This window comes from Solenopsis invicta, chromosome 9 (assembly GCF_016802725.1).
Source record: "Solenopsis invicta isolate M01_SB chromosome 9, UNIL_Sinv_3.0, whole genome shotgun sequence".
NCBI lineage: Eukaryota > Metazoa > Arthropoda > Insecta > Hymenoptera > Formicidae > Solenopsis > Solenopsis invicta.
The window spans coordinates 1,765,352-1,791,639 of record NC_052672.1 but is presented as its reverse complement, the minus strand read 5'-3'; the positions used below and the strand labels follow the sequence as shown (position 1 = coordinate 1,791,639).

General features: G+C 38.4%; 1 protein-coding gene across 3 annotated transcripts in view; it reads left to right on the top strand.

Annotated features, from left to right (window-relative positions):
• The window catches only part of LOC105194123 (lachesin), a 463,227-nt gene that overhangs the window by 404,201 nt on the left and 32,738 nt on the right, over positions 1 to 26,288 (top strand). For all 3 annotated transcript variants that reach the window (XM_039453581.1, XM_039453580.1, XM_039453579.1), the window contains one exon: positions 14,672 to 14,822. In XM_039453581.1, coding sequence (XP_039309515.1) covers positions 14,672 to 14,822 — 151 coding nt within the window. The remainder of the gene's footprint in view (positions 1 to 14,671; positions 14,823 to 26,288) is intronic.

Sequence of the window (26,288 nt, the reverse complement as noted above, 5' to 3'; positions counted from 1 at the left end):
TGTAAAACAGCAGCGCCAATTTTTTGTAGTTTAAAAATTTTTTATTTTATTAAAACATTCTCATTTTTGTTCAATTTTCTCTTTAACTTTTTGAGATTAAATGTTACATATTTCATTGAAACTTTTTTAAATTAAGTACTTAGGTTAGAACAGAAAAATGTTTCAATAAAAATACACAGACAGTATCACTTGAATTTTATTTAAAAAGGAATTAAAGATACCGCTACTTGGGTTTTACTTAAAAAATAAATATACACTTGCATTTTATTCGTTAAAAGTAGTACAGTAGTTATTTCAAAGAGCAATATATTCTTTTAATAATTGGCGCAATTTAAAGATTTCACTCATTTTTTAAAATACATACCACTTGGGTTGAAATAGGAAAATTTTTCAATGAGAATACAAAGTACAAAGTAGTACTACTATTGTTTTTTAGAAATAAAGTTAAAGGTAAAATTACCACATGGGTTAGCATGGAAAAATGTTAGTCAAAATATCAAAACCACTTGGGTTTTAAGAAAAATTAAAGATAAGGTACGCGAGCACACATATAAATTGGCACCTTTACTTTACCTTTTTTTGAAAAGGTAATTTTGTACTGATATCACGCGTTTTGTAGTGTTAAGCAATATTTATTTTGTTTGTAATGAAATACATGATTTTAACTTTGCAAGATTGTGAAGATACATACCACTTGGGTTGGAATAAGAAAATTTTTCAATGAGAATGCAGAGTATAATGTAGTACTACTTTTGTTTTGTAAAATTAAAGTTAAAAATAAAATTACCACATGGGTTAGCATGAAAAAATTTTTCTGTTAATTAAAAAAAATTAAAGATGAGGTGCGTGCACACGCATAAATTGGCATCGTTTTTTACCTTTCTTTTAAAAAAAATATATATATGCTCATGTTATTATTTATAACAAAAACCATTAATAAATCTTATTATTAAAAATTCAACATTATCGTTAGGTAGCACATCTTTAGGATCACCAAATTTTAAAAGAATCGATCCCACAATTTAATCTACAGTCCTCTATTCCTATCTTTGAATAACAACAGTAAATATCCAATTTTTATAACTTTTAATTTTAATCTTCTGTTTTTATACGAGACATCAAAAGAATAACAATAAAAAAAACAATAGAAATTGTAAAGTATTATGATAAAATTAAACATTTCCAACAAGCACTAAATATAATGCTAAGATGTAATGTATGTATATAACATATATAACATAGTTCAAGATAATTACGTTATATTAAATTAAACACATACGCTATGTATTTGCTAGGTTTGAAAATTAAATTTTCGTTACTCGTAATTAGAATAAAATACTAGACGTCTTTTCGAGATCTCGGGGATCACCTCGTCGTCAACACTTAGATCGCCACCGCTGCCGCTGCCGCCGCCGTCGTTGTCGTCGTCGTCGTCGTCGTCGTCGTCGTCGTTACCGCGCGTCGTCGCCGTTCGTTGTCATTATCGCGCGTCGTCAACGTCGACGTCGCCGTTGCGCGTCGATCACGCGCCCGTCGCCGTTGCCGTCGCCGTCGTCGTCGTCGTCGTCGTTACCGCGCGTCGTCGTCGTCGTCGTCGTTATCGCGCGTCGTCGCCGTCGCCGTCGCACTCGTCGCCGTCGTCACCGTCCGCCGTCGCCGTCGTCATCGTCGTCGTCGTCGTCGTCGTCACCGTCGCCGTCGCTGTCGCCATCGTGACCGTCGCCATCGTCGTCGTCGTCGTTGTCGTCGTTACCGCGCGTCGTCGCCGTCGTCGTCGTTATCGCGCGTCGTCGCCGTCGTCGTCGTCGCCGTCGTCGTCGTCGTCATCGTCGTCGTTACCGCGCGTCGTCGCCGTCGTCGTCGTCGCTGTCGTCGCCGTCACCGCACGTCGTTCCCCATCGTCGTCGTCGTTATCGTCGTCGTCGTTCCCCGTCGTCGACCACCACTAATACACTACGTGCTGTCCTCGATAATAACTTACCTGCGATCTTCTATTGATTGATGAATAGACTCGATTGATCAAATCGACGCGGTTTTACACAACAAAACGAATGAATTGGTTAAAAAAAGTATCGGACTGCCCCGCAAACCGAGATTATTATTGTTAACAATTGAGGCATAATTAGGTTAGAAAACCTGTCACGGCGGCCATAATGTCAAGAAGTACTACACCACATACACCACAATTACACCACAATCGCATACAGCTAATGTATGCGCTAGCGCCACTCTGTGTCGAAAATGTGAAAGGGAGAATTCTTGAGGGCGACGACAAGGACGATAATGATGATGAAAACAATGACGTTTCTTAACGCAAAAATGTCGAAAACTTAGAATTGCATCGCGATATCTCCGCTCGTAGGGCACGGAGAGAAAAAATAAAAACACTTTTATTATGCAATTCGTTCCCAAGCTATCAATTGAGACAACTCAGAACTTGATCGGTTCAGCCGTTACTGAGATCTGTTATTCTCGTTATGCTTGAACTCGCTGACTCGCGTAAAAGAGGCGCTCGGTCTTTTTCGCTTTTTTTTTTGTTTTGAATTGGCACGAGACGCGACCGCGCCTCTTGATTAGGAACATTTGAGCAACTCGTTTACTTTACACAAATAAATATTACTTCAAAAAAATAAATAATACTTTAAAAAAATAATATTTTTTACAAACAAGTAATATTTATTTATGTAAAGTAAATAATTTCCTTGAATGTCCCTAATAACATATTTACTTAAAGCACAAAAATTTTTGTTACAGTGTACATACATAGAATAATTTGCTTTTATACAATGATTTCTCGTTAATTGGATTAATTAGAATTAGTATTAAAAACATATCGTTTGAGACAAACTTTATATTCAAGTGTAATTATCCATTAAACTACTTTTAATATCAACTTCAATAAATCTTATTTTAAGGTATAGTTCGCCGTTATCTCGATGACTTTCCCCCAATGATTTGGAAGAGATTCGATAACTCCGTGGCCTGCTCGATCTCCGGATTACAATACGTGTGATTTTTTTCTTTGGGGAGCAATAGAAGAAAAAATATTTATGCACACTAACATCGAGACAGCTGACGAGATGACGGAATTAGTATTCCGCACTATTGAGGGAATTAATAATGTTCAAGTTCGAAGAGCTACGCAAAATGTACAGAAAAGAGTAAGAACGTGTATCGAAGTAGGAGGAGCACACTTCGAATACTTATTATAATTATAAGAAAATAAATAATTAATTCACGTTGAATTGATAAAGTACAATAACACCGAAACGTTTATTTTAGTTAGGCATCTTAGGATCTTTAAGATTTTTTTTAACAAAGTAGAGAGAGGAGAGAGAGAGAGAGAGAGAGAGAGAGAGAGAGTGTGTGTGTGTGTGTGTTTTTGATTATAGCCGTTTCGCTGCTCATCGTTGTTCTCCCGCCGCGTAGTTTGTCAGCTCCGCTCCGCCCGTCTATTGTCTGTCACTGTTTTCTTTCTATAGACGGGCGCTCATTCGTTAACTTTAACATCACATAGCATGAAACAGAAGGCTCAGATCAAAAAATGACTCAGGACTCTTCGACTTGGATTTGTATCCTCTAACTCATGGTATACTCCAGGTCCTTTTGTTACACCTAACCTAACCCTGTATATATATATATATATATATATATAACCCTGTATATATATATATATATATATATAGTATACAGGGTAGTCAAAAAGTATCGGACCCCCCCAATATTTCCGTTCCCTTGCATTTTACAAGAAAATGTTTCAGACAAAAGTTGTAGGGTTTAAAAGATCTATTTACTAATCTTATCAGTTTGACCTTTGATGGCGTCGCCAAGGTCAGATCGAAATTACATTAACTTTTTTAAATGGTACACCTAACTTTTTATTGCATATTCTTGTAGCTTATCTCGAGACCTTTCCAAAACACTACAAGAAAGTTTATTTTCGTTGAGTACTTTACGAGTTGTGAGGCTTGAAGTCTACAGTGTACTGTAGTGTGGGTCCAGCCAGTTAAGGCAAGAGTGGCGTGTGGGTCCGGCCAGTTAAGGCAAGTGTAGCGTGTGTCCGGCCAGTTAAGGCAAGTGTGGCGTGTGTCCGGCCAGTTAAGGCAAGTGTGGCGTGTGTCCGGCCAGTTAAGGCAAGTGTGGCGTGTGTCCGGCCAGTTAAGGCAAGAGTGGCGTGTGGGTCCGGCCAGTTAAGGCAACAGTGGCGTGTAGGTTCGGCCAGTTAAGGCGAATTTTATTCCAATTGGTCAGCTTGGGCAAAATATTCAATTGTACCAAACAATTCACAACAAATGTTCAAATTGTTGCCCTTCAACAGCCTGGCAATGTGCCAATCTGTTATAAACAGCTGAAACCGCATTCCGGTACGTTTCCGGCGGTATTAGTTGTACTTCTTGAGTTATTCTCCCTCTTAAATCATCTAAATCTTGAGGTTTGGTGGCATAAACTTTACTTTTCAAGTAACCCCACAAAAAAAAGTCAAGTGGGGTCAAATCTGGAGACCGAGGTGGCCACTCAATATGACCCCTTCGCCCTATCCACCTGTCCTGAAAGACCTCATTCAAATATTGACGGACAATGACACCATAATGAGGTGGAGCTCCATCCTGTTGGAAATAAATTTCATTCATATTTCCACCAGCTATGTCTCGAATAGCTGGAACAATTTGTTCGCGAAGCATGACTGTGTAAACATGTGCTGTCAAATTGCCTTCAATGAAGAAAGGACCAACTGGTCTATCATTAAGAATACCAGCCCATACGTTAAGTTTTTGTGGATATTGGGTATGATTGTCTCTTTTCCAATGAGGATTAACGTCACTCCAGTATCTACAATTGTGTCTATTTACATTTCCAGTCAGTTCAAATGTTGCCTCATCAGAGAAAACAATATTATTAAGTAATAGAGGGTCCTCGGCAATCATCTCCATCATAAGATCACAAAATTCGATGCGTCTATCAAAATCGTCTTCGGACAACTCTTGGCACAAATGGAGTTTGTATGGATGCCATTTATTCAATTTCAAAATTTTACTGACAGATCCATGAGAGATTTCGTGTTCTTGTGCAACGCGATCGATGGAAATATGGGGATTTTCAACTACAGACTGTAAAACATTTAATGCCTTATCATTATTTGTTGCTGTTTTACGTCGACCAGATCTTGGGCGGTTTTTAACGCTACCAAGGTCCTCGAAACGTTGAATAGTACGGATTACAGTACTTTTAGAGATCCTATTATTTTCATTCCGAAAATTTTCATTAAATAATCGCGTTACTGTTTTATACCCTCTTTGTTGATCTTCCCATCCTCGCATCATTAACAGTTATTCGATCTTTTTCAGAAAGCTCCGCCATTCTTAATTAGAGTAAGGAAGAATTAAACAGGTAAGTGATAGGAAATCACATCCACGACGTGAGTGCTGCTCGCTAAGAAGACAGCACTGCATCAAAGATTAAAGTCAGTGATCCGTATTGTTTGCTCAAGAGCTCGTACATTGGTACTTGCGAGAGTGAGAGAATAAAGATCGCCTTTAATTAGAGAACTACCGATACTCTAACATTGTATATTTGATGCAGTGCTGTCTTCTTAGCGAGCAGCACTCACGTCGTGGACGTGATTTCCTATCACTTACCTGTTTAATTCTTCCTTACTCTAATTAAGAATGGCGGAGCTTTCTGAAGAAGATCGAATTACACTGTTAATGATGCGAGGATGGGAAGATCAACAAAGAGGGTATAAAACAGTAACGCGATTATTTAATGAAAATTTTCGGAATGAAAATAATAGGATCTCTAAAAGTACTGTAATCCGTACTATTCAACGTTTCGAGGACCTTGGTAGCGTTAAAAATCGCCCAAGATCTGGTCGACGTAAAACAGCAACAAATAATGATAAGGCATTAAATGTTTTACAGTCTGTCGTTGAAAATCCCCATATTTCCATCGATCGCGTTGCACAAGAACACGAAATCTCTCATGGATCTGTCAGTAAAATTTTGAAATTGAATAAATGGCATCCATACAAACTCCATTTGTGCCAAGAGTTGTCCGAAGACGATTTTGATAGACGCATCGAATTTTGTGATCTTATGATGGAGATGATTGCCGAGGACCCTCTATTACTTAATAATATTGTTTTCTCTGATGAGGCAACATTTGAACTGACTGGAAATGTAAATAGACACAATTGTAGATACTGGAGTGACGTTAATCCTCATTGGAAAAGAGACAATCATACCCAATATCCACAAAAACTTAACGTATGGGCTAGTATTCTTAATGATAGACCAGTTGGTCCTTTCTTCATTGAAGGCAATTTGACAGCACAGGTTTACACAGTCATGCTTCGCGAACAAATTGTTCCAGCTATTCGAGACATAGCTGGTGGAAATATGAATGAAATTTATTTCCAACAGGATGGAGCTCCACCTCATTATGGTGTCATTGTCCGTCAATATTTGAATGAGGTCTTTCAGAACAGGTGGATAGGGCGAAGGGGTCATATTGAGTGGCCACCTCTCCAGATTTGACCCCACTTGACTTTTTTTTGTGGGGTTACTTGAAAAGTAAAGTTTATGCCACCAAACCTCAAGATTTAGATGATTTAAGAAGGAGAATAACTCAAGAGGTACAACTAATACCGCCGGAAACTTACCGGAATGCGGTTTCAGCTGTTTATAACAGATTGGAACATTGTCAGGCTGTTGAAGGGCCACAATTTGAACATTTGTTGTGAATTGTTTGGTACAATTGAATATTTTGCCCAAGTTGACCAATTGGAATAAAATTCGCCTTAACTGGCCGGACCCACACGTCACTCTTGCCTTAACTGGCCGGACACACACCACACTTACCTTAACTGGCCGGACACACGCCACACTTGCCTTAACTGGCCGGACACACGCCACACTTGCCTTAACTGGCAGGACTCACACGCCACTCTTGCCTTAACTGGCTAGACCCACACTACAGTACACTGTAGCTTTCAAGCCTCACAACTCGGAAAGTACTCAACGAAAATAAACTTTCTTGTAGTGTTTTGGAAAGATCTCGAGATAAGCTACAAGAATGCGCAATAAAAAGTTACGTGTTCCATTTAAAAAAGTTAATGTATTTTCGATCTGACCTTGGCGACGCCATCCAAGGTCAAACTGATAAGATCAGTAAATAGATCTTTTTAAACCCTACAACTTTTGTCTGAAACATTTTCTTGTAAAATGCAAGGGAACGGAAATATTGGGGGGGTCCAATACTTTTTGACTACCCTGTATGTATATATATATATATATATATATACAGGGTGTTTCAGACCACCCGTACACCCCTTTTCTCTTCGCAGGATTAGGACCAATCAAAAATATGTTCAGACGAAAGTTGTAGGGTTTCAAAAGATCTATTCAATGATCTTATCAGTTTGACCTTGGATGGCGTCGCCAAGGTCAGATCGAAATCACATTAAGTTTTTTAAATGGAACACCCTATTTTTGATTCCAGAATCTAATAGCTGGTGTCAAGACCTTTCCAAAACACTATAAGAATGTTTATTTTCGTTGACTACTTTCTGAGTTGTGCGGCTTGAAAGTTACACTACCGCCAGCATCAGCATTACTCAAGATGTACCATGTGGTGGTTACTTAGTCGGATTTAATCTTGTGTGTGGGTGTGTGCATACGTGCATGCGTATGTGTATGGGGGAGGAAAAGGGGAGTCAAAGTTTTATGTACTCTGCTTTTGTTTATTAACTGGATTGATTATGTTTGATGATCAATCATGTCCAGATTGACTGTATGCATTTTCTCGTGCTTAGCATTATCCAGAATGAACGACGTGGACGTGACGAGAATTTCATCCCATTGGGGTGCTTGATTCACGTGAGTCCCCTTGCCTCTCACGTTTGGGGTGCTTGATTCACGTGAGTCCCCTTGCCTCTCACGTTCGGGAATGAATGAGTGTATGTTTTGTTAAGCGACTAAATGTTCAAAGTGAGCACCATTCTCTGCGATGCAAGCATCAACTCTATTTTGAAAATCATTGGTTGCTCGAAGAATTTCCTCGGCACGTAAGGATCGAATTGCTTCACTTATTCTACGAATCATATTATCCCTCGTAGTCGGACGTTCATGATAGACCAAGTTTTTTATCCTTCCCCAGAAATAATAATCAAGGACGGTGAGATCTGGTGATCGGGGTGGATAATTGATTGGACCGTATTTGCCTATCCACTTGTCGGGGAACATAGTATTTAATGCTGCACGAGCAACTCTCGATGTATGAGACGGACATGCATCTTGTTGGAACCACATGTTCAGGCGCAATTGCAGAGGAATATTTTCTAGTAAGACAGGAAGATCTGTCATTATCAAGGCGGAATATCTATCACCGTTTAGATTTTCGTCAAAGAAAACAGGACCTATGATTTGACTTCCAATAATTCCACACTACACATTGACTTTCCAAATGGTTTGATGATCTACTTCTCTCAACCAGTGAGGATTATTTTGTGCCCAATAACGAGAGTTCCAAGTATTAACAGATCCATCACTTTTAAGTGTACATTCGTCAGAAAATAAAATTTTCAAGTGGAAATCAAGTGGTTGCTGTCTTATAAAGTTGCAAAATACAAGTCTCTGTCTAATATCGTTATAATTCAACGCTTGATGAACAGACATTCTGTAAGGGTGAAATTTGTTATTTTTAGAATGCGCCAAACACTGATTTTACTAACACCAGAATCTTGTTCTCGTCGTCTTAAAGAATCATAAGGGTTCAATTCTGTCGATGCAAGAATTTCCACTGTTCTTTCATCCATAATCGGACGACGAATTTGTGTACCTTTGTTATGTTGAGGCTGAACGACACCTTTAATTTTGATTCGTTTAGCCAAACGTGAAAAAACATTTCGCGAGTGAGGAGTCCGATCAGGATAACGTTCCCGCCACAATCTTTCCGCTGCAATGAATGTACCTCGACACTCACCTAAAATTAGCAGCATATCATATGCTTCTTCATTGGAATAGGACATGGCTAAATAAACCTAGACTAATAAAGAGGGTCGGATTTTTGTTGCGCGATTGATACTGATATGACGGTTATTGAAGACGTAGGTGACAAGTTTGAGAGAGTTATTGTCACTCGTGTTGAGTTGAGTCACAAAAGCGTTGTGGTGAATACATCTCTACTACATCCTATGCAAATAACAATATGTATAAAATCACGAGTTAGACATCGTTACGCAGAAAGCCGCGCTCGTTATTGCTCGTGTGCTACCGTTAAAGTAATAATGTAATTACAAAATATTATGACATACATATGTATGTGACTATCTACGGTCGCGACAGCTAACTTTCACGATTTTTCATGATCTGTTTTTGTTGGCCCGGCTCGCGTGTTTACTTTCTTTGTGTCGGCTGCACGGCTTTCTGCGTAACGCGTGATTTTATATTGTTATTTACATGGTGTTGGCGGTAGTGTAACTTTCAAGCCGCACAACTCGGAAAGTAGTCAACGAAAATAAACTTTCTTGTAGTGTTTTGGAAAGGTCTTGACACCAGCTATTAGATTCTGGAATCAAAAATAGGGTGTTTCATTTAAAAAACTTAATGTGATTTCGATCTGACCTTGGCGACGCCATCCAAGGTCAAACTGATAAGATCATTGAATAGATCTTTTGAAACCCTACAACTTTCGTCTGAACATATTTTTGATTGGTCCTAATCCTGTGAAGAGAAAAGGGGTGTACGGGTGGTCTGAAACACCCTGTATATGTATATATATACAAGCTGTCAGGTAAATACCGCCCCTGGTTTCGTGAATTGATAGATCAAGTAAAACTGAGCAGAAAAGTCCTTTACCATTTGTCAATACTTGCCATAGTTAACGAAATAAGAATTAATAAAGTCTGAGAATAAGCGCATATCACCGCGCGCAAGAACCGCCCACCGGTCGCCGAGACGTAGGCAGCTGCGGCAGTCTTCTCCCTTCTTGCCGCGCCGCTCGCGGGCCGTAGCTACTGCTGCTTTTCCCTCCTCACCGCGCCGCGCCGCCAGCCACGACTGTTTATGTCTCGGCGATCAACAGGCGGTGATACGCGCTTATTTGCAGACATTATTAATTTTTATTTCGTTAACTGTGGCGAGTATTAAAAAATTTTTTCTGCTCAGTTTTATTTGATCTATCAATCCACGAAACCAGGGGCGGTATTTACCTGACACCTTGTACACACACACACACACACACACACACACACACACACACACACACACACACACACACACATTCATGTACATATACATATATATACATGTGTGTGTGTGTGTGTGTGTGTGTGTGTGTGTGTGTGTGTGTGTGTGTACAGGGTGATTCAGAATAACCTTATGTCCTTGAAGAGACATATTCCTGAGGTTATTCTGAAACAACTTTTCCTTTGGCAAAAACTTGTCTGAAGCATAGTTTTTAAATAATAAAAGAAAATGATTATCCAATGGGCGATTACTTAAGGCGATCGCAGTGATAAGCTGACAGCTCGAACACTGCTTTCCCTCCCTTCTCCCTCTCTATTATTCTCTCCTAAAACCTCTATCCCATTCTCATTCTCATTTTTTTTTTTTTATTTATCAATTTATATACTAACACTAAAATAATGCTAGAATTAAAAACGTTATTTAATTATTTGACGCCTTGCTTTTAATAATTCTGTACGTGTCAAAAAATATTTTTTTAAGTCAAAAATATCATATTTAAAATGCGTGAATAAAAAATAAGAATGCAGAGTGAGAGAGAAAGAGAGAGAGACGAGTTTGATCAAATTTGAACGTGTATACTCACTTAACATCCTGCACAGCAATCAGCCTTTATCTTCGCGAAGACAAAATGTCTATATTAAACTCAAGATTTTCCTCTTTTCTTCTTAAATCACATCATTTGTGACATTCACTGCAATCATTCTCTTAATCGAAAAATACTAACGCATCACTTTATACAAATTACTATCGTCAATTACTATTAGTTACTACTAATCACGCGTGAGAATTACTCAAAAAATGAAACACGTGCAGGTACCGTAATCTCAAAAATTTTAAGGTCATTCCGGTCTTTGACGGCCAAAAGACTGACAAGGGGAGAATCAGGTGAGTGACCCTGGGATTTCGATCCCAATTTTTTGAGTTACTCTGGAGACGAAAAAAAAGTTTACGTTTCCCGGCGTTTGATCGAATAAGCCTTAGTTTCAAAATAATAAATTTGTGAAAATTGGCCATACCGTGGCGCGCCATATGAGCTTTCCCGGTAACTGTTTTCCCAACCAGTGCAGTCGGCTCCGTGCGTTAAGTGCTTGCTCCACAATCGTAAGATTCGGGTTCGCTCCCAGATGTGTGCAATATTTTTTTTTTTTTATTAAGTGTATTTATTTATCTTGATGATATAGTATGCAATGATATAGTATGCAAATTTCTAAAATAAAAAATTTAATTTAATATTACTTTTTAAACATTAATTTAAATTTAATTTGAATTCAAGTAATAATATTTGAAATAATAAACAGGTAATAATAATAATAATATATATGTTATTTAAAATGGATAACATATAAAGGCAATGTATCTAAATTTTCGAATTGTTTACTTTAAAATTTAATTGGAAATAATATTAACAGTACTTTAAAATTCTAGTTTTTAAAATAATTAATCTTAGAAGAAGAATACCAGTGTTAAATTTAAATAATTTGAAAATTTAGATACGTTGCCTTTATATGTTATCCATTTCAAATAACTTATATATTATTATTATTACTACTTATTTATTATTTCAAATATCATTACTTGAATTCAAATTCTTCAAATTAAATTTAAATTAATGTTTAGAAAGTAATATTAAATTAAATTTCCCATTTTAGAAACTTGCATACTATATCAATATCATCAAGATAAATAAATACACTTAATTAAAAAAAAAAAAAAATATTGCTCACATCCGGGAGCGAATCCCAATCTTACGATTGTGAAGCAAGCACTTAACGCACGGAGCCGACTGCACTGGTTGGGAAAACAGTTACCGGAAAGGCTCATATGGCACACCGCGGTATGGCTAATTTTCACAAATTTATTATTTCAAAACTAAAGCCTATTCGATCAAACGCCGGGAGACGTAAACTTTTTTTTCGTCTCTAGAATAACTAAAAAAATTGGGATCGAAATCCCAGGGTGACTCACCTGATCCTCCCCTTGTGAGTTTCTTATGAGACAAGTGACAGTCGCTCGAGAAACGTGAGCCATAAACGCGCCGCGAGTGCAACGTTTGGGGCTCGTCCGGAATGATCGTGTAATCTTCGAGTTTATGGTCACAAGCATAACACATGGAAGCAACAGTATTTTTAATTTTTAGTTATAACGTTCTAACTTTTAGAACGTCAATCACGCAAACTATAAAATTAGTCGACTGCTTGCTCGTGAAGCAAAGAGGATATAACCTAATCTAACCCAACCTATTTGTTGTAAACACGTGTCGTGTGTTTGTCGTGTAAACACGTGTTTCTTTCTTTGAGTAATTCTTACGCGTGATTAGTAGTGACTAATAGTAATTGACGATAGTGATTTCTATAAAGTGATTAGTACTTTTTTAACAAGACAATGATTGCAGTGAATGTGACAAGTGATGTGATTTAAAAAGAAAAGAAGAAAATCTTGAGTTTAATATGGATTTCTGTCTTTGTGAAGATAAAGCTGATTGCTGTGCAAGATGATAAGTGAGTATACACGTTTAAATTTGATCGAACTCGTCTCTCTCTCACTCTCTCTCTCTCTCTCTCTTTCTTTTTTACTTTGCATTTTTATTTTTTATTCACGCATTTTAAATATGATTTTGACTTAAAAAGAATATTTTTTTACTCGTACAAAGTTACTAAAAGGAAGGAGTCAAATAATTAATTAATGTTTTTAATTCTAGCATTATTTTAGTGCATGAATTGATAAATAATTAAGAAAAAAATAAGAATTAGAATAAGATAGAGGTTTTGAGAGAGAATGAGAGAGAGGGGGAAGGGAGGAAAAGCAGTGTACGAGCTGTCTGCTTATTACTGCGATCGCCTTACGTAATTGCTCATATTAAACGGTGAGTTGCGCCGACCCTGCTTCACCGCTATATGTGCCCGGTTATTGAATAACTGTTTCTTTTTATTATTTAAAAATTATGCTTCAGACAAGTTTATGCCAAAGGAAAAGCTGTTTCAGAATAACCTCAGAAATATGTCTCTTTAAAGACATAGGGTTATTCTGAATCACCCTGTATACTATTTATCAATTTTGCAAGTTTTTGTTCTATCATTGGCTATTATCAAATTAATCATGCCACTTAATCAGCATTAAAAGTTTCTCCAAGTACTAGTTTCAAGCTTTAATTACTTTTTTAAAACACCTCTGTATCATAAATATTTCCTGTTTTACAAGCGTTTAAAATTTGGTAAATTTTTTCTAAATTTTTAATGTTCCGCTTTTTTTGGTGGGCAGTGTAGTTTTGAGAAGTCTCCCTGCCTGTCCAACGTGCAAATCATTACACCAAGATTTTGAACTTTCATTTGAAAAAAAAAATTGTTGAAAAACATTGATTGGAAGTAATAGTTTTAAAATTGAAAAAAATCTTCTAGACCGGATTATGTCTTTACGTATTTTATGGAATTGATGTGTTTAATGGTTAAATAAAAGGACAATATTTCGCTTCATCCTAGAACCTTTAATATGAAAGAAATAAGTGTTTGAAAATTGTTTATTTAAATTTGTACGCAGTATTGGTGCAAAGAGTAGTATTTGTGTTTATAATAGTTGAGAGATCTCGCATTAGATGGCGCTAAAATCAAAGATAAGAACAGATGATGTATTCATGAGTGTGCTTGACAAAGAGCACTAGCCTGCTTGCCTGACTTTAACGTTATTCCTTTTACCTTTAGCCACGCGCGCGACCGCTTGCCATTTAACTCTCTGTCAAAAAAAGATCTGCTGTACTGACATCGGGTGAGTTCAGGCGTTACTCCAGCATCGCCTTAAAGCGTCTTTCGAATGTCTTTTAAAAGCGGAAAGTTTTACATTTTTGCAGTTAAAACGTAAAAATCACCATAGATGATTAGTCTCAAATTAATTTTATTGTTGAAAACTGCCTAAAGGAAATTCATAAAGGAAAGCGAACTTGTGTAACCTTGAATTTCAGTATACTAAAGTGATTTATTATTCAATGTATTTTTACAAAACATAATGTAAAGAAAAACAGAATACTATGAGAAAAACATAGTTATTGATTTATTATGATGATTCTTATTTAAATAATAGATTATTAGACCTAGGAATAATTATCTAAGTGTAGTTACTGTATGAAATTATTTATCTATCTGTTCTCATTCTGAATCCTTCTCTATTTCAATAAAAATTGTCTTATTGTTTCTTAAATGACCAATTTATGTATCCAAGATTTAATATTAGTTTCAAACGCTATTTTGTGAAAATTCATGTTTAGTTTGGAAATTACGTGAGACAAGCAAAAAGAAAGTTTAATTTCGACGTGTATATTTATCAGATAAGAATACAATTTTTATTTTTTGCTCAAAACAAACTTTAACTTTGAAACTTTCTTTGCATTTATATTTGAGCTGTTGCTTACATTTTCTAGCCTTACTTTATTTCCGTAGTTGCTCCCGTCGTAAAGGCACCCAACCAACTATTAGGCGCTCCTTTGGGTACAGACGTGCAGCTCGAATGCTATGTCGAAGCGTTTCCAAATACGATCAATTATTGGGTAAAGAATCAACGAGGCACTGAAGACGAAATGTTACTAGAAGGGTAAGCTGTAATTATTTCTTTTAATAGAAAAGAAGAGGGTATTACGACTATTGTTAACAATATGGCTGCCCCTATTATCTCCGTTATTAGGTGGCGTATTCTAACAATTACTTATGGAGTTATTTGTTTAGTTGCCCGCCGTTTTTTAACTGTTAATATGCCAATATGCTAATATGCCAATACATAATGAATGACAACCGTTATAAGGCATTTTTACTTTTGAGCACTTCTAAACTTTCTCAAAGTACACTTTTAATTTATAATTACATATCATTATTCTTAAAGTGTATTATCAAACGAAAGTACATACACTTGAGTGTTTTTTTTTTATTTAACTTTTTATTTGTACGTATACATTTTAAGTTATACAATATTAAAACATTGACATGAAATTTTATTAATATGGTTTACTAAGCAAAATTTTTATATCAAAATACTTCTTTGATAAATCGGTTATCATTCTAAAGAGCGGTGTTTAGAAACATTAAAGACATCATTTTATGCTTGTTGTTTAATGTTGAACAAAGATAAAATGATATTTTTAAGGAAATTTTCTACTGATATTTCTAAAGCTTCTAAATGCAGAAAAATTCTAAATTAGGAAAATTCTTAACAATGGAAAATTACAAATATACAATTTTGTTATAAGGTATTGTGTTTCTTTTAAATTAAACTAATTTTTTAAAATTATTTTTATGGATACCCATATTACAACCCCTTTTTTCTTCCACCGATTATGTAGTACATTAGATTTTTACAAATCACGTTCTGAATAATAAATATTTTATTACTTTGAGTCTAGAAACGGTTAAACAACACTCTGACAAATGTAATTGTTCAAATTTCAATAGAAAATATTAATTATAAACAAAGTTATTCAATAAAATGAAAATGAGTGTTATATTACCCTCTTCTCTTCCATGAGTAATTGTTTGCGGTAATTTGAGGTTCGGATAAAGTAAAATTCATACAACACAGAATATTTTAGCAACAATATAATAACGCTGTAATTTTTACAAATCTCAGACTAACGTCTCCGAAGAGTAACATTACCCCAAACAACACTGGATACGGACATCTATTTTGTGTTTATTTCTGGTTGGGTATCCAGGACCATTATAAGCTGTGGTCCATTTGGTACTTTTGAATACTTTGAATACTACGTTTTAAACATTACGCTACAATTGGTCCACTAATGTTACAAATATTGTAATTGATACAAGTGAAGTGGATCAAGTTGTGGCATTTGTAGCACTTTTAAAAAGAAGTTGAATTTTGTATAATTTATCCTCAAATTATGAATCGAACAAATCAAATATCTAAAATTATATTAACGTGGAACGAATTGTCCCATCCTGCACTGCTATGAAATTCAATAGTCATTTCAAGTAAAGTCATAATTTAATTTTTTTTCTCAATTCCTTTTTATAGATTCTTTTTATTAATCAATGATTTTATATGATGTCAATTATTAAATCAGTACAAGAATTGTATCAAATTTATAAAATATAGACATATAAAAATACAGACACATAACATAAGATAATCATTAAATTTTATTAGCATTTTATCGACAGTATAAAACAACGAATATGATTAGACAATTAATAGCAGTTTTACCGCAAATCGGACCACGACCCAAGTCATAATTTTTTACCAAACATCAGAATCTCTCCAGCTAACCTATCTCCCCAGATGAGGCAGTTAGAAAGAAACAAAAGCAAAAATGATGATGTAATGAGAGTTAGCGGAAGCATCCCAAAGCGTCAGATAGACCCATATTAATGCTACAAATGCTCTGCAGTTTGAAGCGCCAACTGGACCGTAGGCATAAGCTATCCATGAGATATACATTTCTGAACAGTCTAGAAATATCTGTAAATGGACACGATTGCATGCCCATATGTTATCCTTGTTTATTTTTTATCTACCTACGCCATCTGCATACGTAATTTTGCTTCCGATTTCTCTTGTCTTGCTATCGCCATATTGTTCAATATTGCTCAAAGCCATGAGCGCGTTGGATATGTTTCTTAGTCCGGTCCGCAAAATTTGTGAGAGTCATTGACGCAATTAACCAACAACAGCTACATACTTCACGGAAAGCGTCATTTCCGAGTCTTTGATGTCGTCGGTGAACCTCTGCGAGGCTTTTCCACTTTTGAGCGCACCGGTGATCATTACTACTTAGCCTAGCTGCATCGCCGAAAAACGCTGTCACAAACAAAACAATAATACATTAGGAGAAGTTTTGGTCGATTTGTGGGAAATGACACCTGTTCGGACACGTAACAATTGGCCACTGCACAATTGGAAATCGCACGCGCGCACGCACGCACGCACGCACGCACACATACTGGTGTGCAAGGGGATAGACCTACGACCTATCCTTTCCCGCAACCGGCCCATCTTAGTCGGTCCCCTACCGACTAATCGGACGGTATTCAATCGTGCAGAATGCGTTTCCAATTGTGCGGTATCCAATCGCACAATATGCGTTTTCAATTGTGCGGTGTCTAATTGTGCGATGTCTAATCGTACAATATACATTTCCAATTGTGCTGTGTCTAATCGTGCGGTATCCAATATTACATGTCCAATCGTGCAGTATCCAATCGTTACATGTCCAAACGAGATACGCCCGTTGTTGGTATCGCAGATATTTTACATAGCAAAAAAACTGCGCAATGACACCGATAACTATCGTTAAGGCAAAAAGTGTGTACAAAATATACATATATTCACTTCCAAATCGGCCAAAACTTACTTTATGTATTATTGTTTTGTTTGTGAGAGTTTTTCAGTGATGTAAGTTAATTGGTGATGATCGCCGGAATGCTCGGATGTGAGAAAATGACAGTCTTGCAGAGGCACCGCCGACACGTTCTTTGACGATGTTGAAAAGCCGGAAACAACAACTGTTACATAGCCTAAAAAAAAATAAAATAAAATAATTATCCTATTAACATATAAATTAAAAATCCGAATATCACCTTTCACATATTCATCAAATATCCTGTAGACATGAAGTGATTGTTCACATGTCCACCAATTTTATAAATGAATATTCTATGGACGTCCATAGAATGTCCGGAAAATCTCAAATGGATGACCTATGGATATTTTCAGTAACCGTCAAAAATATGCTATAGATATCCTTAGGATATCCGCTTGCTGGGATAAAATTATAATAAGGTTATCAAAACGACTCCCACAAAATTAATGGAAATTGGCTTTTGATGGAATGAGCTGAATTTTTAATACGAGGTGTGATCAAAAAGTAAGGTGACTTTTTGAATTTCGCGCGCTCTGTACACTCTAATTTCAAAACTTTTTTTGTGTGTGTTGGTACACTCGTCACGATCATATGTTCACAGTTTTGACTATATAGCATGTGTTGTTTTTATGTGAGAGGCATAAAGGTTAGACTCGTGTTTGCGTGCTCGACGATTTTTTGCTGTTGAAAATAATGGAGCAGAGAGTTTGTATTAATTTTTGTGCAAAAAATGGTATTAAGTGTTCAAAAACTCTTGAAATGTTGACAGTGGCGTACGGTCAACTTTGAGCAAAAAAAAATGTTTATAAATGATATAAGTTATTCCAAGAGGGCCGAGAAAATGTTAACGATGAACCTCGCTCTGGACGCCCCAGCACGTCAAAAACCGACGAAAATGTTCAGGAAGTGAAAGAAATTGTGTTGAAAAATCGTCGAATCACGATTAGAGAAATAGCTGATGATCTTAACATATCGTTTGGCTCATGCCAATCAATTTTAACGGATGTTTTGGGTATGACACGTGTGTCAGCGAAATTCGTTCCAAAACTGCTTAATTTTGAGCAGAAGCAGCGTTGCATGAACATCGCCCAAGACATGTTGAACGACGTCAATGATGATTCTGATCTGCTCAAAAGGGTTATAACTGGTGATGAAACATGGGTATATGGTTATGACGTCGAAACCAAAGTCCAATCATCCCAGTGGAAGAGCCCAGGAAAGCCAAGACCGAAAAAGGCACGCCAAGTTCGTTCGAATGTGAAGGTTTTGCTCACAGTTTTCTTTGATTACCATGGCGTTGTGCATCAAGAATTCCTACCACAAGGTCATACGGTAAACAAGGAGTATTACCTTGAGGTTATGCGGCGTTTGCGTGAATCAATAAGAAAAAAACGTCCGGAAGTGTGGAAAGAAAATTCATGGATTCTGCACCATGATAATGCACCTGCGCACACGTCGTTACTAGTGAGTACTTTTTTGGCCAAAAACAATACTATCATCATGCCTCAGCCACCGTATTCACCAGACTTGGCCCCCTGCGACTTTCTCCTCTTCCCAAAATTGAAAAGGCCTATGAAAGGACGAAGATTTGCGACGATTGAGGAGATTAAGGCTGCATCGTTGGAGGAGCTCAAGGCAATACCCAAAAGTGCATTTCAGAAATGTTTTGACGACTGGAAAAAGCGCTGGCACAAATGCATTGTATCAGAGGGGGATTATTTTAAAGGGGATAACATAATTTTGGATGAATAAATGAATATTTTTTTATAAGACTGAAAAGTCACCTTACTTTTTGATCACACCTCGTACATTAGGTAACAAAATTATTGCAATACTTATTTATACCAAAATTTTGCACAACTTCAAATTATTATAACTTTTTTTAAAAATTATCATAAATAAAAAATTTTTGATTTTAAAGCTTAAAGTTTTTACTTTAAGGTGTATTTGGCCAATTTTGAATTTCTGCTTTTCTCCTTTCACCGTTTTTTTCAAAAGTAAAGACGTGTTTTGTTTCCAAACATTTGCATAGTATGACGCACTCCACGGGATAGGATAAATTTTTTTCGCAAATGTTACATAGCCATCGTAAAATTTGAAGTTTTTCCTGCAAATTAAAAAAAAATTAGTCTGTACGATCTTTTTCGAGGAGTTAGGATGTGTCAAAGTTATGTATGCATTTTTGTCAGTTACCGTCAGCATTACCCGGATTTTGATTTGTCTCATTGATAATGAGGCGATTTTCTAACTGACGTTATACAAAATTTGACGAAATTTGCCTGTTTTTTGATAGCGAGCCCAAACTCGAGAGATAGAGGATGGATGAACACCCATTTTCCTTGCAACAAAACTTTTAGTCAATCCTTCTTCCAAAAGAGCAATGACTTGCGCACATTGAATTTTGTTCAAACCAGGCACTGTTACGACTTTATCGTTTGCTTTTTGAATAATACAGTAAAGAACAAGTTTATATTTATATAGACTATTGGGGTTTACAGTTTTTGCTTGATTAAGAAAAATGCTGTGAAATGCAGTAATTTACATTGATTTCCATAAAAAACACGAAATCAATTTTTTTAACTTCTTGACGATTTGACAAAACATGGTCTTTAGCTAATATATGAATTTAGATAATAAATGAAAAGTATATTAACACTTGTTAAGAACAGATCAAAATTGTTCTGTATCGCAATAGTTAAAAACTGTTTATTAAAGCAAAATATATGTATAAGTGCGTGCAAAGTTGCTTGGAGGGTAGAAACTTCCAGTTTGCAAACTTTTTATTATACATATAGTAGATACTACGCTATCGCGCGCACTCGTATACACACACACACACACACACACACACACACACACACACACACACACACACACACACACACACACACACACACACACACACACACAGATGCGCGCGTGTGTGCTTGCATTTATACACAATTATACGCAAATGTGTATGTTACATTTTCATTTATATAATGATAAAAATATACTAGTTTTGACAAGGCATATCTCAAAAACTAGCCATATTTTGAAGTTGTGCTTATAAAGACTTTTGTTTAGGTTGTCAACATCTTCAATATACTAAAAATTTAATCAATTCCACCGAAAACTAATTTCCATTAGTTTTGTAAGTATCTTTTAAAAATATACAGGGTGTCTAATAATTAATGATAAAACCATCGCATATAGATAGAATGGAACAAACTGAGTCAAACAGTTCTGTACCACTTTGTGACTCACAATATTTAACAACTTATAAGTTAATAAAGCTAGCCCGCCGAATTAGTCCGGCTTTCCGCCAAATCTAAACGCGTAATCGAGATTGCCAGGCGCGCGAGGTGTTATTATTTACTAACGGCAACGACTACGCAAGAACGGGGCCTAACGTTGGGCCCCTTTTCTGACAAGAGGAGCTCTTGAGCAACAAGTAATCAATTTTTAATAAAAATAGAGATATTTACTCAAAACTTTACTGTAGTAAAGCTGTTATAGTCAATCTATAATTTGGCGCATGGCTAGCGTAAACAGTCATCATACCCTAAATTAAAATACTTGCTAAGCATTTTCGTGACACGATGAAACAATTAAAAAGCCCAGAAATCCAAAAACTCATCAGGCATTGTCAAAATTGTGTCACAAGGACACTGACCAAGCAGAAGTAATTGCGCCAAGCAGTGGCTTAGCGCAATCACTTTAGTATAAGAAGGCCGCGCAGGATCTCTTGGGTGCCAACCCAGAGGAAAACTTGACACTATGAGATGTCATGCGCGAGATACAAAGATTACAAATACGAATAGATGAAAATGAGGCTAAAGCTTGCATTCCAAAAATATTACGGCCCACCGATTAAGCTTCCACGCATTTGATAATACGCATGACCGGTATTCGCAGGACATAAGGAACTAACGAGGGTCCTTGGTTACCTTTTTGCCGCTTAAAGACGCTAGAAACATGATACTCGAGATAGACGGTATCAAACAAAACCGCGTAAAAGAGTTTATCAACGCAAGCACTTACGCCATAAAAAATATACATCCCGCTGAGGAGCATACGTTACTGGAAACCATTTTATGCACCAAGTTTAAAGACAAAGTAATGACTGACTTTCAAACGCGCGAAATTCATAGTTTCGATCAACTTAAACAAAAACTCGAGCAAGAATACTTTGACACCCCACCTTCAAATAGAATTCAACTTGCTAAAGCAACGGCACAATGAAAGCGCCCAAGATTTTGGCCGTCGCGTGGACTAATTAGCAATAGAGTCCATGGAAGAAAGGAAAGAACACACCGCCGACCAAAAGCAGGCAAAACTAGAAAATATTAAAGAGCTGACTGTTCATAATTACCAAACAGGGCTACACGAGGACATTAAGTTACTAGTGCGCTCCCAGCGCTATACATCTCTGGCAGAGACAATAACAGGCGCCATAGCAGAGGAAAAAATTAGAGGGCACAACTCTATAACAACGCTATAACTCGTTTACAGGAAAAAATTAGTACGAGCCGCCGAAACAAACCTCTTATCAGCCCACGATACAAAAAAATGTGGAAAAGATGGGCATTATAGCCAAGACTGCCGAAGCAGTCGACCTACGCAAATTGTATCTTCCTGCCAAAACCAGAAGAATGTTAGTTTTTAAATGAATGACCCAAAAAGGTAGAGAACTTTTCACGCTCAGCCCAAAAAAACTCTGACCGACAAAACGGAGATAATTAAAAAAAAAATACAATTTACCATAATATCGGATCACTTTATCACCACGATTGTAAAAGCGTACATCTATATCATAGTAGACAACAAGCTCAGAAAGCACCCTGTCTATGTTACCCGAGACAATGTGCCGTTTGCTTATGAAGGCATTCTTCGGAGTCGACTTCATCCAAAAAAATAAAGCGACATGCAACTATGACACAAAGCATGTAATAATAGGCAATACACGATTTAAACTATACCCATACAAGAAAGTAACATTAAGACCGCGCAGCAAAAGACTGGTCCAAATAATTACGAATACCAACAAAACGGGGATAACAAGAAAAGAAGAGACCGCGCCAGGAGTGTATATAGGCAAATGCTTAATAACCCCACACAACTATACGGGCGTAGTAAGCACGATAAACACAACAGACGTGCCGGTAAAGATAACGACGCCGCACGCAATACTTGATACAATTTAGAAAGAAGACAGCAAGGAAATAAACGCCGTGCACTAGTAAAAGAAAACGCCTTGTTACAAAAAGAAAGACAAGATAGATTATGACAATTATTATATACATAACACTTAAACGCGGAAGAACGAAAAACTCTAACAGAAATTTGTGAAGAATTTTTCGACATTTTTTTTCTCGAAGAGGATACACTCTCGTGTACCTCAGCCGTGACGCACAAAATAAATACGCGAGTAGATAGCGCACCCGTAAATATAAGACCATACCGCCTGGCGGAGAAACATATAACCGAAGTAAATAAACAAATAGAAAAAATGCTGAAAGATGGAATTATTCGACCTAGTGCAAGTTAGTGAAACGCGCCGATATTAGTGGTGCTCAAAAAAGCCGACGCGTCCAGAAAACGGAAAATAAGAATTGTAGTAGACTTTAGACTAAACAACCTAACCATAGGCGATTCATTCCCACTATCAAACATAACGGACATATTGGATCAACTAAAAAGTGTCAAATACTTCACAACGCTAAACTTAGCATCAGGGTATCACCAACTACCTATGGCGGAAAAAGATGAAAAGAAAACAGCATTTTCCACACCATACGGGCATTATGAGTATAACAGAATGCCATTCAGATTGAAAAACACACCGGCAACATTCCAGCAGCTAATGAACTCAGTGCTCGGAGGCATTCAGGATATCAGATGTCTCGTATATTTAGATGACATTGTCATATACGGATCAAGAACTTTGTTTTTTTTTTTTGTAACGGAGAGGAAATGTGTTATTGTATACCCCCGACCTCGGGGGAGGCCTGGTGGTTATGTGAGGCTCTTCCCCGCCGACGACGTTTCGGCGGGGACATACCCACTAAAACCTCTCTGGGTGTCCCGCCCTGGTCAATGACTGGGGGGCTCCGGAAACGCGTGCAGCATACTTCCGGAGTCCCCCGGATCCGGTCGGCCTGGGCCGACTCGGCGCGCCAGGTGCGTCCTGACGATGGACGCACCTGGCAGGGTTAGGGCCTAGTCTGCCCTAGGTCGGAGGAGGGGGACACCATCCCCCACCCCGCCTCTTCCCCTGGTGTTTTGGGGGTAAAGCCCGGGGAATCCGGCCCCCGCCGTAACCCCGGGCCTCTTCGCGCCGCGCTGACGGCGACGCGGTCCTTCCTACTACCCTGGGGAGGGGGGGAGAAGATCCTTCCCTCTCCCACACCCCGGCGAGGCAGTGAGGGGAGTGACTCCGCGTTATACCGAAGGGTCGCTCCCCCAGACCGTCAAGTTGGATCTGCCTCGCCGGGCTCACCACCAATGTGAGGGGCCCTCCTCCCGCGGCTGCGCGTCCCGAAAGCGGGGCCGTCAGCCGCAGGGGAGGAGGGTCGCCTCCTCTCAATATTGGCGCTGTCGCTCCCCTCCTCCTCAATTGTGGGGAGGGAGGGGGCGACAGCAACTGATCGCCCACCCCCGCGCCGTCTTTTGGCAGACGGGCCACGAGGGCCCGGGGGCGGGGGGCAAGCTTTCTTCTTCTACGGGGTGGCCGGGGGGGGGGAGCCAAAGTGGGTCATGGCCCCCGTCCCTGCCGCCCCTGTCGCCGTTTCTTTGCCGGAGGGCATACGTCCCCCTGGCCTTCTCTCCCTTATTAACTCGGCCTCTTCCTTCTGCCGCATTACTTGATCGCAGAAGGAGGAGACCACGACCCATGCCCTCTCCCTGCTGACCATCTGGCTAATGATGGCCCGCAGGGAGAGGTCCTCACCTATTTCTTCGCGCAGGACTCCGCGCAGCTCTTCCCTCGCTGGACAGTCTTCCAGCGTGTGTTGCGCGGAGTTCCGGTCAGCCTCACAATGGTGACACTGCGTCGTCGGCTCTTTGCGTATCCTGCACAGGTACTCACCGAAGCAGCCATGCCCGGTGAGCACCTGTGTCGTCCGGTAGGACAAGCCGCCCCAAGGACGGTCCACCCATTCGTTCAAGTGGGGTAGAACGGCCTCCAAGATTCGAGATCCTGCCGCCAGTGGGTCGTTGGCGAGGCTCTCTCGCCAAGCCCTCATGGCCCGCCGGCGTGCTCTTTCCCGTAATAGCGCGGCGACCCTGGGGGTAACCACTCCCCCCTGCAGGCGGACGGCCTTCGCTCTGGCGTATGACCAGGCCAGAGCGTCGGCCGTGAATTCCGCCTGGGGGAGCCCCGCCAGTACCATGGTCGCCGCGCTAGGGGCGGTGCGGTACGCGCGCACTATCCTTCGTGCAGCTGCCGCTGCACAACGTGCAGCACATCCCGTATGTGGCCTTGCGGAACCAGACTGCGGCTCCATACAGAGCCCCAGCTATGACCGCGTAGGCGTACGCGCGCCTCGCACCGACTCTCGGACCTCAGAATACGGACCAAGCTTTCAGGAATATAATCGCCACCTCACAGAAATATTCCAACGATTAAGACAACACAACTTAAAACTTCAGATAGACAAATGTGAATTTCTACGAAAAGAAGTTAACTATTTACGTTAACACGTAATTACAGAGGAAGGAATAAGATCAAACTCAAATAAAATTAAGGCAGTAAAAAATTTTCTGACGCCAAATAAATTCAAAGACATTCAAGCATTCGTAGGCCTGGCGGGATACTATAGGAGATTTATAGAAAACTTTTCAAAAATAACGAAACCATTAACCATGCTAACACAAAAAGATAAAAAATTTGCGTGGACGGTAACGCAACAGCATCGACGCATCTGATTACGCAATAGGAACTATACTAATGCAAGGACCGATAGGACAAGATCGCCCAATAACATACGCTAGCTAAATCCTAGGGAAAGCGGAACAGAACTATAATACAACAGAAAAAGAACTACTAGCCATTGTATAGACAATAAAATACTTTTGACTATATCTATATGGAACTCACTTTAAAATTATTACAGACCACAAACCTCTGACATGGCTGTTCAGCGTAAATCACACAGGCTCACGATTAATGCAATGGAGACTCAAATTAGAAGAATACGACTATGAGAATCGGAAAGAGAAACACAAATGCCGATGCTCTGAGCAGAAATCCGAACACAAGTCAAGTGAATAGCATTGAGCAAAAAGAAAAAGAATAAAGACAGCTCTTATACGAATATCACGATGCCTCCACAGGAGAGCACCAAGGAGTAGAACGCACCCTAAACCGTTTGAAAACAAAAGATAAATAAAAAGGCATGGCAAAAGATGTAGAAAATTACATTGCAAAATGCAAAAAATTTCAAAAAGTAAATTATTAAAAAAACAAAAAGCGCCGTTGATAATTACAGACACGCCGAAAAAACCATTTCAGAAATACGCTTTAGATACAGTAGGACTGCTAACAATGACAATCTCAGGTAACAAATACCTATTAACATTTCAAGATAATTTAACAGAATTCGAAAAAGGCATACCAATACCTAATCAAGAAGCGGCAACAATCGCAAAAAAATATACAACGAAAATAATACGGAATACCGAAGATAGTATTCACGAATCAAAGAAAG